Source organism: Perca fluviatilis, chromosome 2, assembly GCF_010015445.1.
Source record: "Perca fluviatilis chromosome 2, GENO_Pfluv_1.0, whole genome shotgun sequence".
In the NCBI taxonomy this organism is placed as follows: domain Eukaryota; kingdom Metazoa; phylum Chordata; class Actinopteri; order Perciformes; family Percidae; genus Perca; species Perca fluviatilis.
In genome coordinates, this window is record NC_053113.1 from 2,040,331 (window position 1) to 2,064,164 (window position 23,834).

The window sequence follows — 23,834 nt, forward strand, 5'->3', positions numbered from 1 at the left end:
TCTGCGTCGCCAATTCCTATTTTGTCTCCAAAATGTGCGTACGCATGGGTCAGAGTTTGCGTGGAGGACCGCACATTCTCCCGTCAAGTTTTTTTTTTATAAATCACAACCTTTGCTTGGGAAGTGGCGTACGCACGTTTTCAGCACCGTTTTGTGCGTACACCACGTTTATAAATGAGACCCCTGGACTGTCATGGCGGCCGTTCAGAATACGATCTCATATTGTACTAAAATAGTTCACTGAAACGTGTTTCTGGAAACATTTTAAGCGAGATATAGGCCGTGCAGTTGCTGAATCTGTCTTCATTTCAGCTCAACAAAGGTCAGTTTAAAAGATTTTGAGAGATTTTGAGAGACTGTAGTCACCTCATTCCGCTCGTCTTTTCCGGGTGAGTCCTGACTGCCCTGCCGCCGACCGAACATGTCAGGTCGGCCAAAATGAACGCGGACAGCCCCCCAGACGGACAACGGCACGGGACACACTGAACAGATTTGAGTCACTGACCTCACCAGACTGTCCCATGGCCGATAATCGGACTGATGTGTCCCGGCCCTTAGAGAAGAGACAGGCTGGAGAAAACGACAGAAAGTGTCCAAAGTTTGGAATCCGTTCAAACGTATTTAAAACTAAAACTCTTTACAGTGTGTCTACTGCAAAATCAAACTAGCTTACCACGATAATAGCAGGACATCAGTGCTTCAGCGTCTAACTTAATCCTCCATTCCACAAAAAAAAAATAAATAAATAAATAAAGTGAGAACACAACATTTTCCCGGTGCTTAGACGATACTTTTATATCTATCTATCTATCTATCTATCTATCTATCTATCTATCTATCTATCTATCTATCTATCTATCTATATATATATATATATATATATATATATATATATATATATATATATATATATATATACACACACATACATACAGATATATATATCTCATTACCGGTGATCACTGGATGTCAGTGAGTAATCTAAATGATTTAGAAGTTACTGCACACTATATTGACTCTGGTAAGGATAAGGATTTTTTGTTTTTTTGTTATGTACTTGGAGGAATTGTGCAATAATGACAGATTCACACATTGTTCTTTTGTTTACAGTAAATAAATAATAAACAAATACAAATCTTAAAGTCAAGTTCATAAAGTAACTTTCTTTGCATTCATTTGATTCCCAATCAAGATACACTGGTAGGAATGGCTTTCCATTGTTAATATGTACTTAAAAACAGTTCTGAAATGCTAAATATTTTAATCATTTTAATCATGTGATAAAACATGCGATTAATTCAGCGATTGCGATTAAAAACAACTATGGTTTGACAGCCTTAGTTATTATAAAATTTTTAATAAACCATGTAAATTCCTCCCTTTTCTGCACTATATTAATATTTGTTAATATTGAGATTAGATTTCTGGGACTCTTCAGTCTAGAGTAACCTCTTTCCTTCACTCACCTCCTCCTTCTTCCTCTTACTCCCTCGCTCCTCTGAGTCTCCCGAGGCCTCACTGACAACTTTCCTCTTGCCTTCCATCTTCTTCTTCTCCTTCTCCTTGTGTTTCTGCATGTACTCGGTGATAAGGTCGGGGCAGTCCAGGTTGTCTTGCGGCTCCCATGTGTTATCCTCACTGAAAAGGTGATTGCAGACAGAAGAAAATCTCATCAGGCTTTGTTTTTAGGCAATACATTCTCACTCTAATTGCTAATTCGTATTATTCCTTTTTTCTATTGTCATTTTGTAACGTTATTTGCAGGTCTGCAACTTAGTGTCAAAAGACTTTCAAATTTGAGGGCATGACACAATGCAGATATTTATGCTGTAGATTATCTGCAATTTTTAAATGAACAAGATACTATATAAATATATAGAGAACACCAAGTATTAATATTATAGACTCATACTTACTCTGAGAACCCCTTCCATTTCAGCAGAAACTCTACTCTCCCGTTCACCACTCTGCGGTCCAAAATTTTCTCCACCATATACTCCTCCTCTTCCTCCTTCTTCACTGCTACTGCTGCTTCTGCAGGAGGTGCTGCAGGTTGCTCCTCCTCCTCGGCCTTCTTGCCCTTCTTTCCTGCTCCGGTCGCCAGCTTGACGTCTGCTGAGGTGTCCTTTGGTAGACCCAAGGGAGAAACATGCAGAGATAATGATACAAGGGTTAGAAGAACTAATGGGTGGTGTGAGTGAATTATAGTTTACCATGTTTTACTATATTCAAATGTTCTGTTTTAATGTAGAAAATGCAAGGGCTGATGAGGTGACCAATCCATAGGACTTCAGAGTGTGAAGTATCTCCTTCATTAAAACTGAAATAACTACTAAAATTTAAGCCACAAAAGTCATTAACTGGAAATCAACGACAGTTCATTTACCAGAAAACCGCCAGATGTTCCTCGCCTTGCAAAACTCAGTTCGTTTCGGGAAACAACAACAAACTGAGTTAGCAAGCTACACGCTGAAAATGGCAAGTTTAGAATAACATTTTGATCATGCAACAAGGCAGGCCTGGTTGGTTCTTTCTGGGAATAATTGTAAAGATTTACAAAGAATATGTTTAACATTATTTACATTGCCGTCGAGCGGGAGAGCAGCCCCACGCATACACAGAATGTACGACAGAAAGCAGCCCAACTGGAACTGCTGCAAAGTACAAACGCTGTCTCATTACCGGTGATCACTGGATGTCAGTGAGTAATCTAAATGATTTAGAAGTTACTGCACACTATATTGACTCTGGTAAGGATAAGGATTTTTTGTTTTTTAGTTAGGTACTTGGAGGAATTGTGCAATAATGACAGATTCACACATTGTTCTTTTGTTTACAGTAAATAAATAATAAACAAATACAAATCTTAAAGTCAAGTTCATAAAGTAACTTTCTTTGTATTCATTTGATTCCCAATCAAGATACACTGGTAGGAATGGCTTTCCATTGTTAATATGTACTTAAAAACAGTTCTGAAATGCAAAATAATAGAATTTTAATCATGTGATAAAACATGCGATTAATTCAGCGATTGGGTTTAAATTCTTTTTTCGTTTGACAGCCTTAGTTATTATTATATTTTTAATAAACCATTTAAATTCCTCCCTTTTCTGCACTATATTAATATTGAGATTAGATTTCTGGGACTCTTCAGTCTGGAGTAAACTCTTTCCTTCACTCACCTCCTTCTTCTTCCTCTTACTCCCTCGCTCCCCTGAGTCTCCCAAAGCCTCACTGACAACTTTCCTCTTGCCCTCCTTCTTCTTCTCCTTCTCCTTGTGTTTCTGCATGTACTCGGTGATAAGGTCGACGTCCAGGTTGTCTTGTGGCTCCCATGTGTTATCCTCACTGGAAAGGTGAGTGCAGACAGAAGAAAATCTCATCAGGCTTTGTTTTTAGGCAATACATTCTCACGCTAATTGCTAATTCGTATTATTCCTTTTTTCTATTGTCATTTTGTAAGGTTATTTGCAGGTCTGCAACTTAGTGTCAAAAGACTTTCAAATTTGAGGGCATGATACAATGCAGATATTTATGCTGTAGATTATCTGCAATTTTTAAATGAACAAGATGCTATATAAATATATAGAGAACACCAAGTATTAATATTATAGACTCATACATACTCTGAGAACCCCTTCCATTTCAGCAGAAACTCTACTCTTCCGTTCACCACTCTGCGGTCCAAAATTTTCTCCACCATATACTCCTCCTCTTCCTCCTTCTTCACTGCTACTGCTGCTTCTGCAGGAGGTGCTGTAGGCTGCTCCTCCTCCTTGGCCTTCTTGCCCTTCTTTCCTGCTCCGGTCGCAAGCTTGACGTCTGCTGAGGGGTCCTTTGGTAGACCCAAGGGGGAAACATGCAGAGATAATGATACAAGGGTTAGAAGAACTAATGGGTGGTGTGAGTGAATTATAGTTTACCATGTTTTACTATATTCAAATGTTCTGTTTTAATGGAGAAAATGCAAGGGCTGATGAGGTGACCAATCCATAGGACTTCAGAGTGTGAAGTATCTCCTTCATTAAAACTGAAATAACTACTAAAATGTAAGCCACAAAAGTCATTAACTGGAAATCCATGACAGTTCATTTACCAGAAAACCGCCAGATGTTTCTCGCCTTGCAAAACTCAGTTCGTTTCGGGAAACAACAACAAACTGAGTTAGCAAGCTACACGCTGAAAATGGCAAGTTTAGAATAACATTTTGATCATGCAACAAGGCAGGCCTGGTTGGTTCTTTCTGGGAATAATTGTAAAGATTTACAAAGAATATGTTTAACATTATTTACATTGCCGTCGAGCGGGAGAGCAGCCCCACGCATACACAGACTGTACGACAGAAAGCAGCCCACCTGGAACTGCTGCAAAGTACAAACGCTGTCTCATTACCGGTGATCACTGGATGTCAGTGAGTAATCTAAATGATTTAGAAGTTACTGCACACTATATTGACTCTGGTAAGGATAAGGATTTTTTGTTCTTTAGTTGGGTACTTGGAGGAATTGTGCAATAATGACAGATTCACACATTGTTCTTTTGTTTACAGTAAATAAATAATAAACAAATACAAATCTTAAAGTCAAGTTCATAAAGTAACTTTCTTTGCATTCATTTGATTCCCAATCAAGATACACTGGTAGGAATGGCTTTCCATTGTTAATATGTACTTAAAAACAGTTCTGAAATGCAAAATAATAGAATTTTAATCATGTGATAAAACATGCGATTAATTCAGCGATTGCGATTAAATTCTTTTTTTGTTTGACAGCCTTAGTTATTATTATATTTTTAATAAACCATTTAAATTCCTCCCTTTTCTGCACTATATTAATATTCGTTAATATTGAGATTAGATTTCTGGGACTCTTCAGTCTGGAGTAAACTCTTTCCTTCACTCACCTCCTTCTTCTTCCTCTTACTCCCTCGCTCCCCTGAGTCTCCCAAAGCCTCACTGACAACTTTCCTCTTGCCCTGCTTCTTCTTCTCCTCCTTCTCCTTGTGTTTCTGCATGTACTCTGTGATAAGGTCGGGGCAGTCCAGGTTGTCTTGCGGCTCCCATGTGTTATCCTCACTGGAAAGGTGAGTGTAGACAGAAAAAAATCTCATCAGGCTTTGTTTTTAGGCAATACATTCTCACGCTAATTGCTAATTCATATTATTCCTTTTTTCTATTGTCATTTTGTAAGGTTATTTGCAGGTCTGCAACTTAGTGTCAAAAGACTTTCAAATTTGAGGGCATGATACAATGCAGATATTTATGCTGTAGATTATCTGCAATTTTTAAATGAACAAGATGCTATATAAATATATAGAGAACACCAAGTATTAATATTATAGACTAATACTTACTCTGAGAACCCCTTCCATTTCAGCAGAAACTCTACTCTTCCATTCACCACTCTGCAGTCCAAAATTTTCTCCACCATATACTCCTCCTCTTCCTCCTTCTTCACTGCTGCTGCAGGAGGTGCTGTAGGCTGCTCCTCCTCGGCCTTTATGCCCTTCTTTCCTGCTCTGGTCGCCAGCTTGACGTCTGCTGAGGGCTCCTTTGGTAGACCCAAGGGGGAAACATGCAGAGATAATGATACAAGGGTTAAAAGAACTAATGGGAGGTGGGAGTGAATTATAGTTTATCATGTTATACTATATTCAAATGTTCTGTTTTAATGGAGAAAATGCAAGGGCTGATGAGGTGACCAATCCATAGGACTTCAGTGTGAAGTATCTCCTGCATTAAAACTGAAATAACTACTAAAATGTAAGCCACAAATGTCATTAACTGGAAATCAACGACGAGAAAATCGCCAGATGTTCCTCGCCTTGCAAAACTCAGTTCGTTTTGGGAAACGAGAACAACAAACTGAGTTAGCAAGCTACACGCTGAAAATGGCAAGTTTAGAACAACGTTTTGATCAGGCAACAAGGCAGGCCTGGTTAGTTCTTTCTGGGAATAATTGCAAAGATTTACAAAGAATATGTTTAACGTTATGCCATTTTATATCTAACTGGGATGTTTTGGGACTGGTTGTGGCAGGATTGCTGCGGGTGAAGTAATGTTACACAGGGTGAGACACTGGTGAGATGAGTTTAGCCATGTATGCAGCTAATGTGGCTAGGGTTGGGTACCGTTCACATTTTTACCGGTGCTGGTCCCGAAACCTGAAATTTTGTTCTGGTACCCAACGGTACCTTTTTTTGGTACTTTCCCCTTGTAATAACACAAAAAATTAATTTCAGTTGTAAAAACAATTTCAAACCTATTTATCCTAGAGTGTCTTCACTCCATCTTACGGGTCGGTTTCTGACCCCGTGGAGCATCAAGTAGCAGCCTTTCTACAGTCCAAGGGCATCTGATTGGACTGTAACACCACTGAGGCTTGTCACCCTCTGCCCCAGAGAAATAACAGCAACAAACCAGCCATTATAATGAGGTTTGTTAACCAAAAACACTAAATTGCACTACTGAAACAAGGAAGGAAGTTGAAGGTAACAGACGTCTACATGAATGAATATCTCACCAAACCAAATGCTGTTATCGCCTGGAAAGCACGATCCTTGAAGAAGTAGAAGAAAATACAATCTACATGGTCTACAAAACTGCAAAATCTTCATTGAAGTGATGGTTCGGAGTAATTTCACCCTAGGGTCCTTTGTACCATGACCTGGAGCCAAACAACCCCCCTGAAGCTTTTTTCACCTGGGTCGAACATTGGGAGAGTCAGTGTCATCAGCTGAATAGCTTAGCGCAGGGGCTAATGGATCCAGGTTTGTATCTCGTATGTTACCCCACTAATAATGCCCGAAATGATACCAAACTTCTACACTAGTACAAATAGGTTATGTGCTCATAAAACAATGGATTGGGAAGTTTGTAAGTACACCAGAAGTTTATATAAACACACACATGTACAGTACAGGCCAAAAGTTTGGACACACCTTCTCATTCAATGTGTATCTTTATTTTCATGACTATTTACATTGTAGATTCTCACTGAAGGCATCAGAACTATGAATGAACACATATGGAATGATGTACTTAACAAAAAATATGTGAAATAACTGAAAACATGTCTTATATTTTAGATTCCTCAAAGTAGCCACCCTTTGCTTTTTTTGATAACTCTGCAAACCCTTGGTGTTCTCTCAATGAGCTTCATGAGGTAGTCACCTGAAATGGTTTTACCTTCACAGGTGTGCCTTGTCAGGGTTAATTAGTGGAATTTTTTCTCTTATTAATAGAAAAAAGCAAAAGGTGGCTACTTTGAAGAATCTAGAATATAAGACATGTTTTCAGTTATTTCACACTTTTTTGTTAAGTACATAATTCCATATGTGTTCATTCATAGTTTTGATGCCTTCAGTGAGAATCTACAATGTAAATAGTCATGAAAATAAAAAGGAAAAGCATTGAATGAGAAGGTGTGTCCAAACTTTTGGCCTGTACTGTACACTTGCCTGTTGGCTTCTGCTCTCTGCTGTTGCTACCGCAGTAAGACATCTGCTTAGAGACATCTACAAATTACAACACCGAAAAGACATACAACAAAAATATTTATTAAAGCGCCCATATTATGCTCATTTTCAGGTTCATAACTGTATTTTAAGGTTGTACCAGAATAGATTTACATAGTTTAATTTTCAAAAAACACCATATTTTTGTTGTACTGCACAGCTCTCACTCACTGCTGCAGATACTCTTTTCACCTGGTTTCTGTTTTAGCTACAGAGTGAGACCTCTTTTCATCTTCTTCATCTGTACTATCTTTGATTGCACTCGCACATGCTCAGTAGCTCAGATGTAGATCATGTCAGCTAGCTAACTCTAGAGACAGTAAAAGAAAGCCTGTTTCTCCAACTTTGGTCAGTTACAAGGCAGGATTAGCTGGGAGACTTCTAAATGAGGGCACACATGTAAGTAGTTCTTTTGTAGATTATGGTGAACTTGTGTGTGTTGTAGCAGTGCTTTGCTATTGAGAACGACGTAGCATGCTAATGCTAACGGTTAGCATGCTAACGAGCTAACATTTCGGACTGTGACGTCACAGTCTGAGCCGATTTTGAACAGCTCACTAGGAGACTGAAGGCAGGACACATTCAGAAACCTGTATCTCACTCAAAACAGCATGGATGGATTTTTTTCAAAGTTTGTATGTGTGTGGAAGCACCAGAGATACAAAAGAACACCCCAAATCCCAGAAAAAGTGATTTTTTCATAATATGGGCACTTTAATTAAACTTTTTTTTTAAGTAAGTGCTGTAGTATAACTAGCAGGAGACAAGTTATAATTGAGGTAAGTTTGGAAACATTACCTTATTTAATCATTAAATTAATAAATATTTTTGTTGTATCTCTTTTCGGTGTAGTAATTTGTAGATGGCCCTAAGCACTCGTCTTACTGCGACCTAGTCTCTCCTCCTCAGCCTGGCTTGGCATTCGTGAGACACACCAAGCAAGGCTGCACAAATTAGTGTAGGTCAAGCCTCGCTTTTTTCTACTTGTGTGTGCTACCCCCCTGAACACTGACCTGAACATGGCTGGTATCAGAGTCCCAGTCTGCTGCTTGTCTTCTGGGGACCTTGTTGCTCCGCTGCTCCTGGTTCTGGTTGTCCTCCTCCATTTCTCTCTTGTCCTGAAATCCAGCAGATGTCCACTGGGGCTGCTGGACTCACTCTGGATTCTGTTCAGTACAAATCAAAGCACGCAGAGATATTCAGGAGCTGCTGTCTCCTCTCCTTTTCCTCACATCCACACTAGAGATGTTCCTATACCGATACCAGTATCGGTATCGGCGCCGATACTGCCTAAAACGCTGGTATCGGTATCGGGAAGTACTGGAGTTTATGCACCGATCCGATACCACGTAATAAAGCCCTAAAGAAAATCTACATTAAAGTAGTTTATTTATGTTCTTTTCCGTTATAACTGACTGTCAAACTGGAGAATAAAAGAAAGTTCTACGGCATTCATTGTTTGTGTTTGTTCATGTTTCACAAAGAGTTTAACCTGATAGAAATAATATCACATCCATACAGGGATACAGCTGTTAAAACATAATAAAATATATGACACACTGGTATCGGATCGGTACTCGGTATCGGCCGATACACAAGTTCAGGTATCGGAATCGGTATCGGGAAGCAAAAAAGTGGTATCGGGCCATCTCTAATCCACACACAACTAAAACAACAGTCGGCAAACTCAAAGCAGAGGCTGGAAAACGGTTCCATTTCCTTCCTCGCTACACAATGAACTCGGAGTAGTTTGGAGAAAACAGCATTATATTAAACTGTGAATAAATCTAAACAACTGCACAACAAAAGGTCAACATTTCTTTAAATTAAATTCACTCAGAGCATTTCAGGAGCATTTTAGTAATACAACTAATCTGTTCTACCACCTCAAAACGAAACATGTCACTGAATACCAGCATTGCCAAACAATGCAGCTAACCCCAACATCCAGTCCAAAGAACGCAAGACAGAAACAACAGGAACTGACCCAGACTACCATCCAACAGTAATTTTCAAAAGGTACTCCTTACAGTAGGAAGAGCCCGCGATGGATTGAAATTACCAGGGCCATAACTGTTTACCTGTGTAATGACATGGTCCCTTTTCAAACGGTAGAGAGACGCGGCTTTAAAGCCATGATCGGAGCTATTGATCCACGATATGAGGTGCCGAGCCGCAAATACTTTACAGAAACAGAGATGCCAAAATTGTATGCCGAGCTCCGCGAAAAAGGTTGAAAAACAGCTGTGTTACTTGAAATACTTTGCCACCACAACGGACCTGTGGTTGAGCCGTACCACGGAGCCTTTCATCAGCCTGACCATTCACTATATAACGGACCATTGGAATCTTGGCAGCCTGTGTTTGCAGACGTCGTACTTCCCCGCTGAACATACGGCAGAGGAGATAGCGCAAGGACTTAAGGAAGCGCTTGAGTCATGGGGTTTTAAAGAACGCCAGGTGTGCATCACTACTGATAATGGAACGAATGTGGTCAAGGCAGCGTCCCTGAATGATTGGACCAGGCTGCAATGCTTTGGACACATCTTACAAATTTGTCAACAGAAAAGAGTGTTAAAGACCCCCGAATTGACCGTGCTGTTGCCTTGTGCAAGAAGATTGTGAGTAACTTTTCACACTCTTGGAAAAGAAGAAAAGAGTTGAAGAAAGCCCAGGCAGAGCACCATCTTCCCTTTCATCGGCTCATCACAGAAACACCAACAAGGTGGGGTGTCACGCCAGATGATGATCCAGAGGGTGCTTGAACAAAAGAAGGCGCTATCACAGGTACTGAAAGCAAACAGGAAAACCAGACACCTGGTACCCAGTTGGCAAGATACAGATGTCTTGGAATCCATGAGCAAGACCCTCGGCCCACTGCTGGAATTTACAGACGCGCTGTCTGGAGAAGAGTATGTCAGTGTGTCGTACATCAAACCTGTTCTCCATCTTTTCAACAACACTGTTCTTGCTGCAGCTGATGATGACACAGAGCTGACCAAGGACATGAGAAGAGTCATCCTAGAGTACTTAAACGAGAAGTACTCAGACCCAGAAACAGTTGACCTGCTGGATATGGCCTCCTTGGTCGACCCACAGTTTAAAGATACATATATAGCTGATGACCACCAGGAGTTCATCAAGACCAGAGCGGTAGCAGAAATTCTGTCACTGTTGGAGACCTCTGTATCCCGGCCACAAGTGCTCCTTCAGAAAGGGCATTTAGCGTTAGTGGCAACATTGTTACATGCCACCAGTCTCTGTTGAAGCCAGAGACTGTGGACAAGCTTTTGTTCCTGGCAAGTAATCTTTAGGGCCTAACAAATGACAAATGGTGTCAACACAAAATCTCAGTGAGTGCCCGATTTTAATATTCCTTGTTGTGTTGCTTTTTAACTGAGAAGACAAGTTTTTTCTGTTCTTTGCATCTTTTGTGTCCTTTAAGAAAATAACTAAAAATACATTTGGTGCCTTCTGCACTATTTTGCACTTTTTACTATCTATGGCATGGCACTACTGTAAAGAAACTTTTATACTTTAAACATTTTCTTTAGTTGATGTATATGTGCCTTATACTGGAAGTATCTTATTCAAAAAACATTATTGTGCTTTCATTTTGCTCTTTATTATGTTTTCATTAGAAGGATCTGTGCACTACCCTTGGAAGAATTTTATTTATTTAAAATAGCCATGCCTAATACTGGAAGTATTTCCCTAATTCACCGTATCCGTTCCTTTTATTAACAAGACACCAGTTTTCATTTCATTAAGAGAACAAAATGTTTAAAACCAAATGAGTTACATTAGGCTGCAGGTAAGAAACTTTATGTTTGATATATGGTTTTATTTAAAGTATCTGTGCATTACACAAAATTATTTTCTTTGCCTAATACAGAAAGTATTTTCATTACAATTTTGCACAATAAATGTTCTTAAAACTACATATGTTTCTTTCTATTTAAAAAAAAATACATTTAGCAGTTTGGCTTTCCTTAGGGTCTATGTAACCTATTCTGAAATTGTTCTATATAATTTATATATCGTGATATATATCGTTATCGCAAGAGGCTGAAATGTATATCGCAATATGGATTTTAGGCCATATTGCCCATTCCTACTCCCCACTATATGTGATTAAAGTGCTGCGAGCTGTAAGTTCACCACTTCTACAGAAGGCAGAAGATGACGTCATCTCGGAGACAGCTGTCTTCCTGTCTCACTCAGACTCCGTTGTTTATGTGTGCTAACTTACACTAACAACTTTACTGTCCTCAATCTGAACTCGGTGCAGATCAAACACCAGAACTCTGGTCCGCTTGAAAACGGGGGTCTCGGTTCAGGTGGGAACGCGATCCGACCCAAACACAGGAAGTGGACCAAAACCCGAGCATTTACTAGCCTGCAGTTTCAACCTTTCACACAGTTTACAGACTTAAATATCTGGTTTAAGGGATGAGAACTTTCAGAAAATGTCTACATGCATAGCAATATGTAGAGTCCATCATGACAGAATACTGGAGCCATGGATGAAGATTAGACCAGTTTGTCCCCCATCAATGTGGTTGGGAATATATTTAAGTTGGGCTGTACTGCTACATCATTCTTGGACTTGCTGATATCTGTACAAAGATGGACAGTAAACTTAAGCACAACTACAACATTTATTTACTTATGCATGTACTGTATATCTGCATGTATTTCAAAATGTAGGCCAAGTATTTACTTTGAAAAAAAAAGATACAGAGCCATATTGACACAAATAAAGTTAACAGCAGAAAGCAGCATTTTAAGGACACCCAGCAGGCCTACCATTACATTGTAATTGCACTGCTTTGCAAATAGTAAGAACCTTCTTCATCACAGACCTGATGGTGCAGTACTTGATCCACATGGATCCACTTGCTGTCCCTCTGGCTGTTCCCCTCTCTGTCCCTGTAGGTTTTCTTCCTCCTCACCCTCTTCTTCATCCTCCTCACCCTCTGAATCTCCCTCTCTGTGTCAGAGCCCTCCCTTTCATCATGCCCTCTCTCCAACCTCCCCAGACTCCTCTGGCTCTCCCTCTTCCTGCTCCTCAACACCTTCATTTGTTTCTCTCCCTTTTTGGTTTCCTGGGGGCAAAGGACGCTATGTTCCTTCCTCGTTTCATGACAACTATTAGAAGAAGAAAAAACGGAGGTGCATGCATTACATTTCGTTGCCTAACCATAGGCCTGTACTACGAAGCAGGATTTGGCGTTAACGAGCTAACTTAAGGCTCAACCCAGGATTTTCTGTACTACGAAGGTGGATCAGTTGTTATCGGGTTCAATCGCCGTGGTAACTCATGCTGAACACCTAACCTGGTCGGGGAGCAGGTTAAGTTGGAGATCAGAGATCAACGGTGTAAAAGCACCGCCTACTGACCAATCAATAGGTCGATTGATAACGGCCGTCACCATTCTTAAAGAAGATCAGGCGGAGCTTCGGTGCAGAGAGAGAGAGAGAGAGAGAGAGAGGGAAAAAAAAATGAGCTCGCAAAGGAGAGTTAAAACATTGAGAGACCAACAACCCCGTTAACATGGGTATTTTTATGAAATATAGCCTATATATTTTAATGGGAGGGAGTTACATATCGGCTTCTTGAGCCATGTCGCCAATGTACACATCGGTTTGAATTATGTTTTTATATGTTTTATATGCTCTAACGATTCCCACTGCCAGGGTTGCAACTGAAATAATAGGCTAAAGCAACGACAGTTTATGGAAAGCACAAGTGTAATTATGGTCAGATCTTCCTGACTGATGGGGAAGTGATATTAATAAGCGTTGTGATTTAAACATCTACAGCGTCGGCTATTTATTTATTTTTTTGCCAGCTTTCTTTCCTGTTTTAGGAAGCAGCGACTGTATTGCGTTTTCCCTGTAAAACCTTGTCTGCGTTCTTCATATTGCGTTTTCCCTGTAAAACCGTGTCTGTGTTCTTCATATTTATGGAGAATTATAATTTGCTCATCTTATATAACATGCGTAGATGTGGTAGATGTTTGCGATTGGTTGTGGTGCGCAAACACCGCCTCTTTTATGTGAACGTGCGCGCCGCTGGATTGGGAAACCCTGAGTTGACTGAACTAGTTGATAACCAGCGTCGTAGTACAGGTTATGCGGGACCGCGGTTGATAGGTTAGGTGAAGCCGGATTACTGAAAGAAATCCAGGACAAGTTGATCTTGCTTCGTAGTACAGGCCTCATCCCTCCCTACTTAACACGGGCAGATAGCCTGTTGATTACTTTACTCAAATGGATTTATTATCGCGATGCAACAGCCGAGATGGATGAAGTTCCGTGGTTAACATCCCAGCATTGTGTAGTCCTAGCAACGAGACTGACATTTGGATATTCGCTTCTGCTTCGATGAGTTTGTTTAGATATGATTAAGTTTCTAAACATATCGTGAGCTTAGAATTATAAGGTTCTATCTCCGTTTAGGGTAGTTCTGAGATATTGAGCATCAAAGTTTTTACATCCCAGCTATTTTGTGAGATGGAACCTTTTTATTGTATTAATAACTAACTAAGAAAATATTTGTTTACAAAAATAACACCACACAGGAATTAATAAACACCTAAGGGATCAGATTATGTAAAAAACTCAATTTCGGCCAAAAGTGGAGATAGAACCTTATAATTCTAAGCTCACGATATCGAGAGCAGACATTTCCAAACTTGATTTCATTCTCAGTGTGAGGAACAAAAGGAACCCGGTTATGAGCAACAACAACAACAAGTCCCTTCCGAGATGAAATGGTTGATCTTACCAACAGGAGAACTCGGAGCTCCTCTGCTCGCTCTAAGAGGAGTTGCTGTCTCATTCACCGAGCACCACCACACGCTGCACGCTGCAGCCTAGTAGTTGGGTGCGCCGCTCTAAGTTACCCGTGTAGAACATTGCGTCGCACATTAGTTCCGCTTTTGGCGCTCGCGTGTAAAACGGCTTTTTTGTTACGGCCGTAACTTTCTTGTTACGGCTGGTCACGGCCCTGTGTGACAGTATTTTATATATCATATTATATTATATTGGCTGAACATGACCATGTTAGTCTCATAACATGTGCACATTAAAATAATAATAATTCCAAATAGGAATACTTACTAAAACTTAATTAAAGAACATAAAAAATAGATTTTCCTGCATCAACAAAATCCATAAAGTCAGTCCTGTCACGTCACGGTTAGTCCTGTCACACATCACATTATGATATAAAAATTGACTATTTAAGAAATTATTTATGAAGGCGGGGGTATATATCCACTATTGCATATTTGTAAAAATCTGGGATGTAAAGGAAGATTTTTTACAATCGTATGAGTAGCTGGTGGTTATTCTGTGCTTACCATCCACTAAAATTAACCACAAAGTCACATATTTCTTATATGAGTTCCAAAACCATGTCAGATTCAATCACGGACATGTCATCAATAAGAAAATGCTATTTTTATCAAAGAAAGTCATAAGGAAACCTTTCTAACATTTAGAAATCTATCTGTGACAGGGCCTGACATTTTAGGGGGTGAAAAATGTCTTTTATTCAGGCTTAAGAACTTGCTGAGATGGCACGATATTTGTGTTTCTCATATATATATATATATATATATATATATATATATATATATATATATATATATATATATATATATATATATATCTTTTTCCTTCAATGATTTTTAGAAGTGGAAATATACCTTTCTGGTAGAATGTCCCGTTTACCTGAGTGTGTGTGTGTGGGTTTATCTGGAGCTCTGTCTTCTTAAAACCGTTCTTATACTGTCTATGTTTAAAACTCACTAATAAACAACACAACTATCCCGCCGCCAGCCCGAGATCACAGTGAAGCAACGAGACTTCCGGTTTCCTCCAAGTCGGGGTTTTTCAGATTAAAGTTTAAAATGAAAGGACGCCGCCACCTGGAGGTCAGGAGGGGAACAACAGATACACATTCAGTTCATTAATCAGTTAGTGGTGGACTGGAACTGGGTACATTTACTCAAGTACTGGACTTAACTCGAGGTACTTGTACTTTACTTCAGTATTAAATAATGTACAGCACCTAAATAATTAAAACAATTTATAAGTATAAAGAGAAATAACTAAATATAATGTAAGCATTTAAATGTATGTTTCCACCAGACTCCATTTAAATAAAATAGCAATTTCTTGTTTATTAAACACACTTCATTTATAGTGGATAGAAAAAGAAAAAATATACATCAACTGTTCCAACAACAATCACCACTCTGGTTTGGTTGAAATAAACTCTTAATTCACCCATTTACATGTGGAAATATACTGGCTCTATACACGCTAAAAGTCCTGATTATTTACATGGAGTCTGGTGGAGATATGCTGGCTCTATACACTCTAAAAGTTGCAATGAGTTACATAGCTGTTGATTATTGAGGGGGTTATCAATCTCAGTAAAGAGAGTCAACTGATGAATGAAATCATGATATGATTAAATGAACAAATGATCGCCCTCAAGATGAAACATATAGATTTTATTAAAAGCATTTAGGAACATTAGACTATATGATTGTTTATAGAATCATTTGTTTTCCAAAATTTTAATATATTACAATATGATTCAATATATAAAAGGACATAATAGTAACCAATAACAGTTGACAGTTGATAATCCCAGAGATGAAATCAGATGAATGTTTTTGTGTTTGAGTCTCAGATCTGCTTCACAGTGCATAGTGTGTGTGATGGTGAACAGACTGAACTTTGATTTCAGCAGCTGATCTTCAGTCAGTGTTTCTGTCCACAGGAGAGACTCTCAGTCCTGCAGAGGACACAGAGACACTGAGGCACCAGACCTGACCGCAAACCCAGGATACAGAGGTTGAGTGAATGTGGTGTTGAAGGTGTGGAGGTGGATCAGTGAGTCAGAGGAGACTGTGTAGAAGGACAGAATGCCAGCAGGAACGTCCACATACACTGCTACTCTGTTAGAGACAGAGGAGGAGGTGGAGATGCATGTGTTTTTCTGTTCTTTTGCCTGACAGAGTATCTTCATCAGAGCAGCTCAGACTCCAGGAATGATCATTCCATCCAATCACACAGTATTTACTGTCTCCTCTCCTTCTGATTCCTCTCTAACTCACTGATATATCAACCTCTCCTCTCGACCTCCCAGTAACAGCGACCAGTCAGATTTCAGCGACCAGTCACATTTCTACACAGCAGCTTATACCACCATTCAAATCTGTCTGGATGATCAGGATATGACTGATCCTCCTCCACACCTGTCACCTCCCTGTTGTTGTCAGACATTTTATCATCTGATGATTTATTAACAACTTTACTAGCAATAAAATCATTCAAACCTTCATTTCATATTCAGTGAACATGAGAGTCAACATGTCATCAATGTTCAGCTCGTGGAACAACAATCAAACTTTTTTATGGATCATTTCCCTCCAAAACTAACGGGGGTTTCTGCGGACTCTTAAGTATTAAATGTTGATAAATCAAACAACCAAAAATGTAAAAAGTGTTAAAATCCATTTTGCATGGTAATGCAATTGTTTTTAAAATGTATATCCCTCCAAAAAGGTTGGACTAAAGAATGTAATCACTGCGTGGGCTCGTCATGAGGTTCTGTCTAGTTTATTTATCCTGTTAGATTGGACGTTTTCTGAAGAGATCAACCGTCAGCACGCTCACTGCCCCGACAGACTGCTGCTTGAATCACCTTTGAACGGTGATGAAGCTGTGGCTCCCAGTGATGTTGATAAGTTTAAAATTTAGTGAGATAGGGCTCCGGGATACAGCTGCACAATTAATTGCACTTTTTTTTCTTTGCACTTTTAAAATGGAAATAAAAAAACACACAGACATATCTGTAGAAAGAAAATAGTCTTTTTACTTAATTTTTTTTTGTAGTAAGCTGAGAGATGTGGCTAATGCCCTGTGTTGTCACCTGTCAGATGTGTTTATCATTTTACAGATGTATGACTTGGATGGAAAAAAAACTCCATTCTAGCCTCTGTAACTCTGTGGCAGTAAGGCCTAGAATCACCCTGACACTTGGAACAAAAACTTGAGTGTTTCCTTTCCAATGATATCAGGCACACCACAGTGTCAAAGTATATGGGAGCTGTACCACTTTTAACTTGGGAATGATGTTTAGACCAAAACGCATGGAATTTCAAGCATTTCTTCAGCCACTTCTTTCTAGAACAATCGAGAACCCCTTTTCAGTTGTGTATAGGGGTGTAACGATATATCGTGGTACGATTTATCGCGATGCAAAAACGTTACGATATGTATCGTAGAGGTATGGCGAAATTATTATAATAAAAAAAAAATGTATTATTTTTTTTTTTTTTACTACCACCATATAGGTGCTGACACACATACCAGACGGCCGACCATCGGCAGAAAAGCCAGTCGAGATGATCAGTCGTGTCCCCGAGGTCCAAAAAATCATAGATATAGAACAATATGCAAAAAACTGCCTCGGGACACATCAAAAAGACGAGAGGAGACGAGACGTAATACGCCTCCATAACAGCAGGCGGCGCTAATCTTTATTGTTGCCCAAAAAATGACAACCGGCAGCTGATTGGACGAATGCGTCACATGGGTTTGTTTTCTCCGGAAATTGAAAGCCAGACTGTCATGACGGCTTGTTCAGAATACGATCTCATATTGTACTAAAATAGTTCACTGAAACGTGTTTCTGAAAACATTTTAAGTGAGAAATAGGCCATGCAGTTGCTGAATCTGTCTTCATTTCAGATCAACAAAGGTCAGTTTAAAAGATTTTCATCAGATTTTGAGAGACTCTAGTCACCTCATTCTGCTCGTCATTTCCGGGTGAGTCCCGACGGCCCTGCCGCCGACCGAACATGTCAGGTCGGCCAAAATGAACGGCGACAGCCCCCCAGACGGACAACGGCACGGGACACAACAAACAGATTCTCGTCACTGACCACACCAGACTGTCCAACGGCCGAAAATCGGCCCTGTGTGTCCCGGCCTATGACGTCCGTTTAATCCTATTGGTTGAGCTACCGTACCCGCGTCATGTTTACATACACTGCATTCATGCTCCAATGAATAGGATATGACGTCTGACTTTACATACAGAAGGTTAAACTAAATCTTGATTTATATTGAAGTATTGTACATTCTTTAAGTTGTATGTATAACAAGACAGTTATTGAACACTGTTCATTTTAAATAAATCTGTTATTAGATTTTCAGTTGAATTTTTGCATTTTTTTTCAAAATATCGTGATACATATCGTATCGTGAACCGAGTATCGTGATACATATCGAATCGTGAGCTGAGTGTATCGTTACACCCCTAGTTGTGTAAGCACATAATAATCTATCTGTAATTATAATGTGATCTCAGCTGGTATTCTGTCTGGAATGGAGTGGAATGGACATTTCTAAGTGACCCAAAACTTTTGACCGGTAGTGTATGTAAGGAAATAACATGGGCACAGGCTAATTATTGCTAACTAAAATGCTAGCTAATATCAGTAATTAGGGCCCGAGCGCCGACAGCGGCGAAGGCCCTATTGAAACTGAAGGAATTATTCTTCTATTATTGTTTCTATTATTTTCCCGTCAAATGAATTGGCTTTTTGAGGGGCTTATTATATTCAAAAACTCACCAAATTTGGCGGTCGCATCAAGTCTGGTGAAAATTTACGTATTTTAAGGGTTTCGGGAATAGGCGCACAAAAATGGCTCGCTAGCGCCCCCTAGAAAGTTAACAAAATTGAGCCCCTGCAGTGCGTTTAACTTAGACTCACAAAACTTGGTACACGTATGTAACATGTCAAGATGTACAAAAAACTTCATTAGAGCCATACCCTAAACCCAACAGGAAGTCCGCCATTTTGAATTAAATGTTCGAAATTAGTGCGATTTTGGCCATTTCCACATGTCGTACTTTAACGAACTCCTCTTAGAGATTTCATCCGATCAACTTCAAACTCGGTCTGTGCCATCTTAAGAAGTTAAAGATGAAAAGTTGTTAAAAGAAAAACTTTTCGTTACATAGCGGGCGGTGGCCGTGGGCGGCCATTTTGCGTGCGTTACCGCCCGAAACAGGAAGTGGGTGTAACTTCGAGTGTACGTTGTCCGATTATTCCGAAACTTTTCAGGATTCATAAGAGTCCAACCCTGAGGACAAATAAAGGCCGATATTTACTTAAAGTCATAGCGCCCCCTAGTGGCAACAGGAAGTAGGCCTAAAAGTCAAGGTGCTATACTTTAACGAACTCCTCCTAGAGATTTCATCCGATGGACTTCAAACTTGGTCTGTACCATCCCAACACCTTAACGATGAAAAGTTATTAAAAGAAAAACTTTTCGTCAGACGGTGTGGGCGTGGCGTGGCGGCCATTTTGAGTGTTTAGCGATGAACAAAGAAGTTGTTGTAACTTCAGTGTACGTTGTCGTATCTGCCCGAAATTTCTCACGATGGACAAGGGTCCAGGCCTGAGGACACCTACAGGCCAAAATTGACTTTTGGTCATAGCGCCCCCCCCTGGCCACAGGAAATGCGCCTTATATGACAAACATCATCCGATTTACATGAAACTTAGAATGTGTGGTCTACATGTGATACTGAGTTGCCTCCTATAATATGACCACGCCCACGTACTCAGGCCACGCCCCCTTTCATAACATTTGAACCGTTTAAGGTAGAGTCTTGTGTGAGGTGTCATTGAACTCAGCAGAGAGTTCCTTCTTTATTGGTGATGGTTTGGCCCGCCCCTATGCATAAGCCACGCCCCCTTTCATAACATTTGAACCGTTTAAGGTATACCCTTGTGTGAGGTATCATTGAACTCAGCAGAGACTTCCTTCTTCATTGGTGATGGTTTGGCCCGCCCCCTATGTTCAAGCCACGCCCCCTTTTATTACTAATGGCCCAATTGATGTAAACACTTGTGTGAGGTATCATTGAACTCAGCAGAGACTTCCTTCTTCATCGGTGATGGTTTGGCCCGCCCCCTATGTTTAAGCCACGCCCCCTTTCACACATGCTGACCCATTTAAGGTAGAGTCTTGTGTGAGGTATCATTCATCTCAGCAGAGGCTTCATTTTTAATTGGTGACGGTTGGATCGCCCCCTATGCTTTAGCCACGCCCCCTTTCACAGCTAATGAACCGTATGACGTAGAGTCTTGTGTGAGCTATCGGTGAACTCGGCGGGGAGTTCCCTTTTCATTGTTGCCGATTTTGCGGCTTCTGAGTGCCGCGCGAATGCAAGGTCGCAAGGAGCGGCGTCCGCCGGTAACCCCGACGAGCGCAGAGGCGCGAGGGCCCGTCCATCGCTGCTCGCAGCTTTAATTAAACTTAAACCGCTAATGTAAATCGAAACTGCCTGCAAGCTTCTCCTGACTATACGGTAATTCCTCTACTGTGTGACAGAAAGTCACAGAGTGCACAATCATTAGCCTATTTTTACAAAAACGTCTGCTACGGAGAAATAACGTGAGATACAAAGTAATGAAGCCTTTTATACATTGTCATGGTTCTTTAGAAATAAACAATGGACAAATCTTTAAACGCTTCAGATGTAAAGTTATTCACTGTTAAAGTGAAGCCAAAATGAATGGGAGTCAATGGAATGCTAATGGCAGGTCATGGCTTGTTAGCCTAAGAATTTCCCCATAGGAGGTATGCTTTCCGGATGCTCGTTTACCCCTTTGGTTCCTCCAAGTCCATTTACTCAAATACTGTACAAATACTGCCCGTCCACCCGCAGGATGTCCCCAAGACAGCAGTCATCACACCCTTTGGCCTTTTCGAATTCCTACGGATGCCTTTCAGCCTCAAGGGTGCAGCGCAGACGTTTCAGCGCCTCATGGACTCTTTGCTGCGGGACATGCCGTTCCTGTTTATTTACTTGGACGACATTCTGGTGGCCAGCGCGTCCACAGACGACCACCTGACGCATCTCCGGCAGCTTTTCGGGCCGGCTCAGTGAGCATGGTCTCATCATCAACTCGGCCAAGTGCGAGTTTGGCTGGTCGTCTATCACTTTCCTTGGCCACCACGTCACCCCGCAGGGAGCCATCCCCCTCCCTGCCAAGGTGGATGCCATCGCCGGTTTCCCACGCCCACACACTGTGAAGTCCCTGCAGGAGTTCCTGGGCATGGTGAACTTCTACAACCGTTTCCTCCCCCATGCGGCCCAACTCATGCGACCCTTGTACGACGCCTTGCGGGGTCAGAGGCCGGCGGACGTATTGGATTGGTCCCCTGAGATGACTGCTGCTTTTGATGCTGCCAAAACTGCGCTGGCCAACGCTGCTCTGCTGGCGCATCCGTCTCCTACCGCCCCAGTTGCTCTTACTACAGATGCCTCTGATTACGCCGTGGGGGCTGTGTGTGAACAGTGGGTGGGCGGAGCCAGGTAGCCGCTGGCCTTTTTCAGCAGGAAGCTCGGTGACAACGAGAGGAAGTAAAGCGCCTTCGACAGGGAGCTCCTGGGTTTTTTCCTCGCCACCCGTCATTTCCGTTTCATGTTGGAAGGCTGGCGGTTCACGGCTTTCGTGGACCACAAGCCACTGACGTTCGCCATGGCCAAGTCTTCGGAGCCATGGTCTGGTCGACAGCAGCTTCAGCTCTCTGCTATCTCAGAGTACACCACTGACATTCAGCACGTGGCCGGCAAAGACAGTTTCGTCGCAGACTGCCTCTGCGCAAAGGTGACTCGTCATACCAAGGCCCCTTTGGCACTCTTCAAGGTGCCTGAGAGACGTTTTGATCATGTGAATGTGGACCTGGTGGGCCCACTTCCCCCCTCCCGTGGTTACATCTACCTCCTCACCATGGTGGACAGGACCACCCAGTGGCCAGAAGTGGTTCCCCTGTCCTGCACTACAGCAGCTGAGGTGGCCCGGGCGTTCATTATGGCTTGGGTGGCCTGTTTCGGCACACCATCCGACCTTTCCTCGGACAGAGGTCCGCAGTTCACATCGGAGCTTTGGACTGCGGTCGCCGAGGTCCTGGGGGTAAAGGTCCACCGTACCACGGCCTATAACCCACAGAGCAAGGTACTTTGTGAGCGGTTTCATCGTGACATGAAGGCCGCGCTCAGGGCCAGCCTTACGGGCGGCGACTGGGCTGACCGCCTCCCATGGGTTATGCTTGGCCTTCGCTCCGCACCCAAAGAAGATCTTCAAGCCTCAAACGGCCGAGCTGGTGTACAGCCAGCCTCTGCGCGTCCCGGGGCAGTTTCTTCCGGATGCCACGGCCCCATGGTCAGTTGCCTCCCATCGTGCTGTGTCCCGGGATGTTGCAGATGCTTTCGTTCCCATTCCGACGTCTTACCATGGCCTCCCCCAGTCCTATGTTCCCAAGGATTTACCGTCAGCAAAGTATGTCTTCATCCGCCACGATGGCCATCGTACCCCGCTGCGGCCCCCCTACGATGGGCCCTTCCGCGTCCTGGTGGGAGGGTCTAAGAACTTTGTTGTGGATGTGGGGGGTAGGCCTGAGCGAGTGGCTATAGACCGTCTCAAGCCTGCTCATGTGGATATTGGTGAACCGCTTCAGCTGGCTTCGGCCCCTGCCCCTGCCTCTGCTTCTGCCCCTGCCCAGCCCCTCGCCCTTTGTCCTTCTCCTGTTAGGTGCAGCCGTTATGGCCGCCTGGTCCGCCCCCCTACACGTTGACCTTTCTGGGGACTGTTATGACCTGGACTGTTCTGTTTTTCACTAGTGGGTGGCGTCCTGTGTTCTCTTTGGGTTACCTGTTCGGTCTGGCCCTGTTATTATGGGTGAATTCTGGGGGGGCCTGTGTGGTGACCCACAAGTAAGACATAAGGGACTATACATATATAGAAAGTAAGAGACATTCACCAAGGTACTGTACCTTTAAGGGAGAGGGGTTTTGATAAGTGTGTTCCGGTTTAACGTGGTGTGGCCGCTGTTGTTCTCTCTCGCTGTACAGTGTTATATACATATAGCTACTTATTGAAGTGGAGAGTAAAGCTGACTCAACGCATCTCCGTCTCTTGTCTCCTCACTTATTGAACTCCACAGTACTTTACTTAAGTATTTTCCCCACTACATCTCAGAGGGAAAGGTTATACTTTTTATTCAGTTACATTTACTCATCTACATTTATCTGACAGCTTTCTACTGATTCAGGAGCATTCACAAGTATTGTTCCAATTCTTTATTCTTCAACTTTATTTGGATGCCTCTAATTTCTGCAGACTTTCAGCTACAAAAAAACATTCAAATATCAAAATATTCAGCTTTTAAGCACATGATGGGTCAACTGGTTTTCTGCAATTATACTT

General features: G+C 41.7%; 1 protein-coding gene and 1 pseudogene across 1 annotated transcript; one reads left to right on the top strand and one right to left on the bottom strand.

The window, feature by feature from the left end:
* Positions 1-1,439: 1,439 nt before the first annotated feature.
* LOC120544691 (M-phase phosphoprotein 8-like) lies at positions 1,440-14,393 on the bottom strand. Its single transcript, XM_039778640.1, has 8 exons — positions 14,309-14,393; positions 8,529-8,681; positions 5,353-5,549; positions 4,903-5,074; positions 3,627-3,835; positions 3,183-3,348; positions 1,917-2,125; positions 1,440-1,638 (listed from the first exon to the last, which is right to left on the bottom strand). The coding sequence occupies exons 2-8, from the start codon at positions 8,619-8,621 to the stop codon at positions 1,440-1,442; spliced, it is 1,245 nt and encodes a 414-aa protein (XP_039634574.1). The 5' UTR covers positions 8,622-8,681; positions 14,309-14,393.
* On the top strand, positions 10,258-23,202 carry LOC120544703 (annotated as a pseudogene).
* Positions 23,203-23,834: the final 632 nt, after the last annotated feature.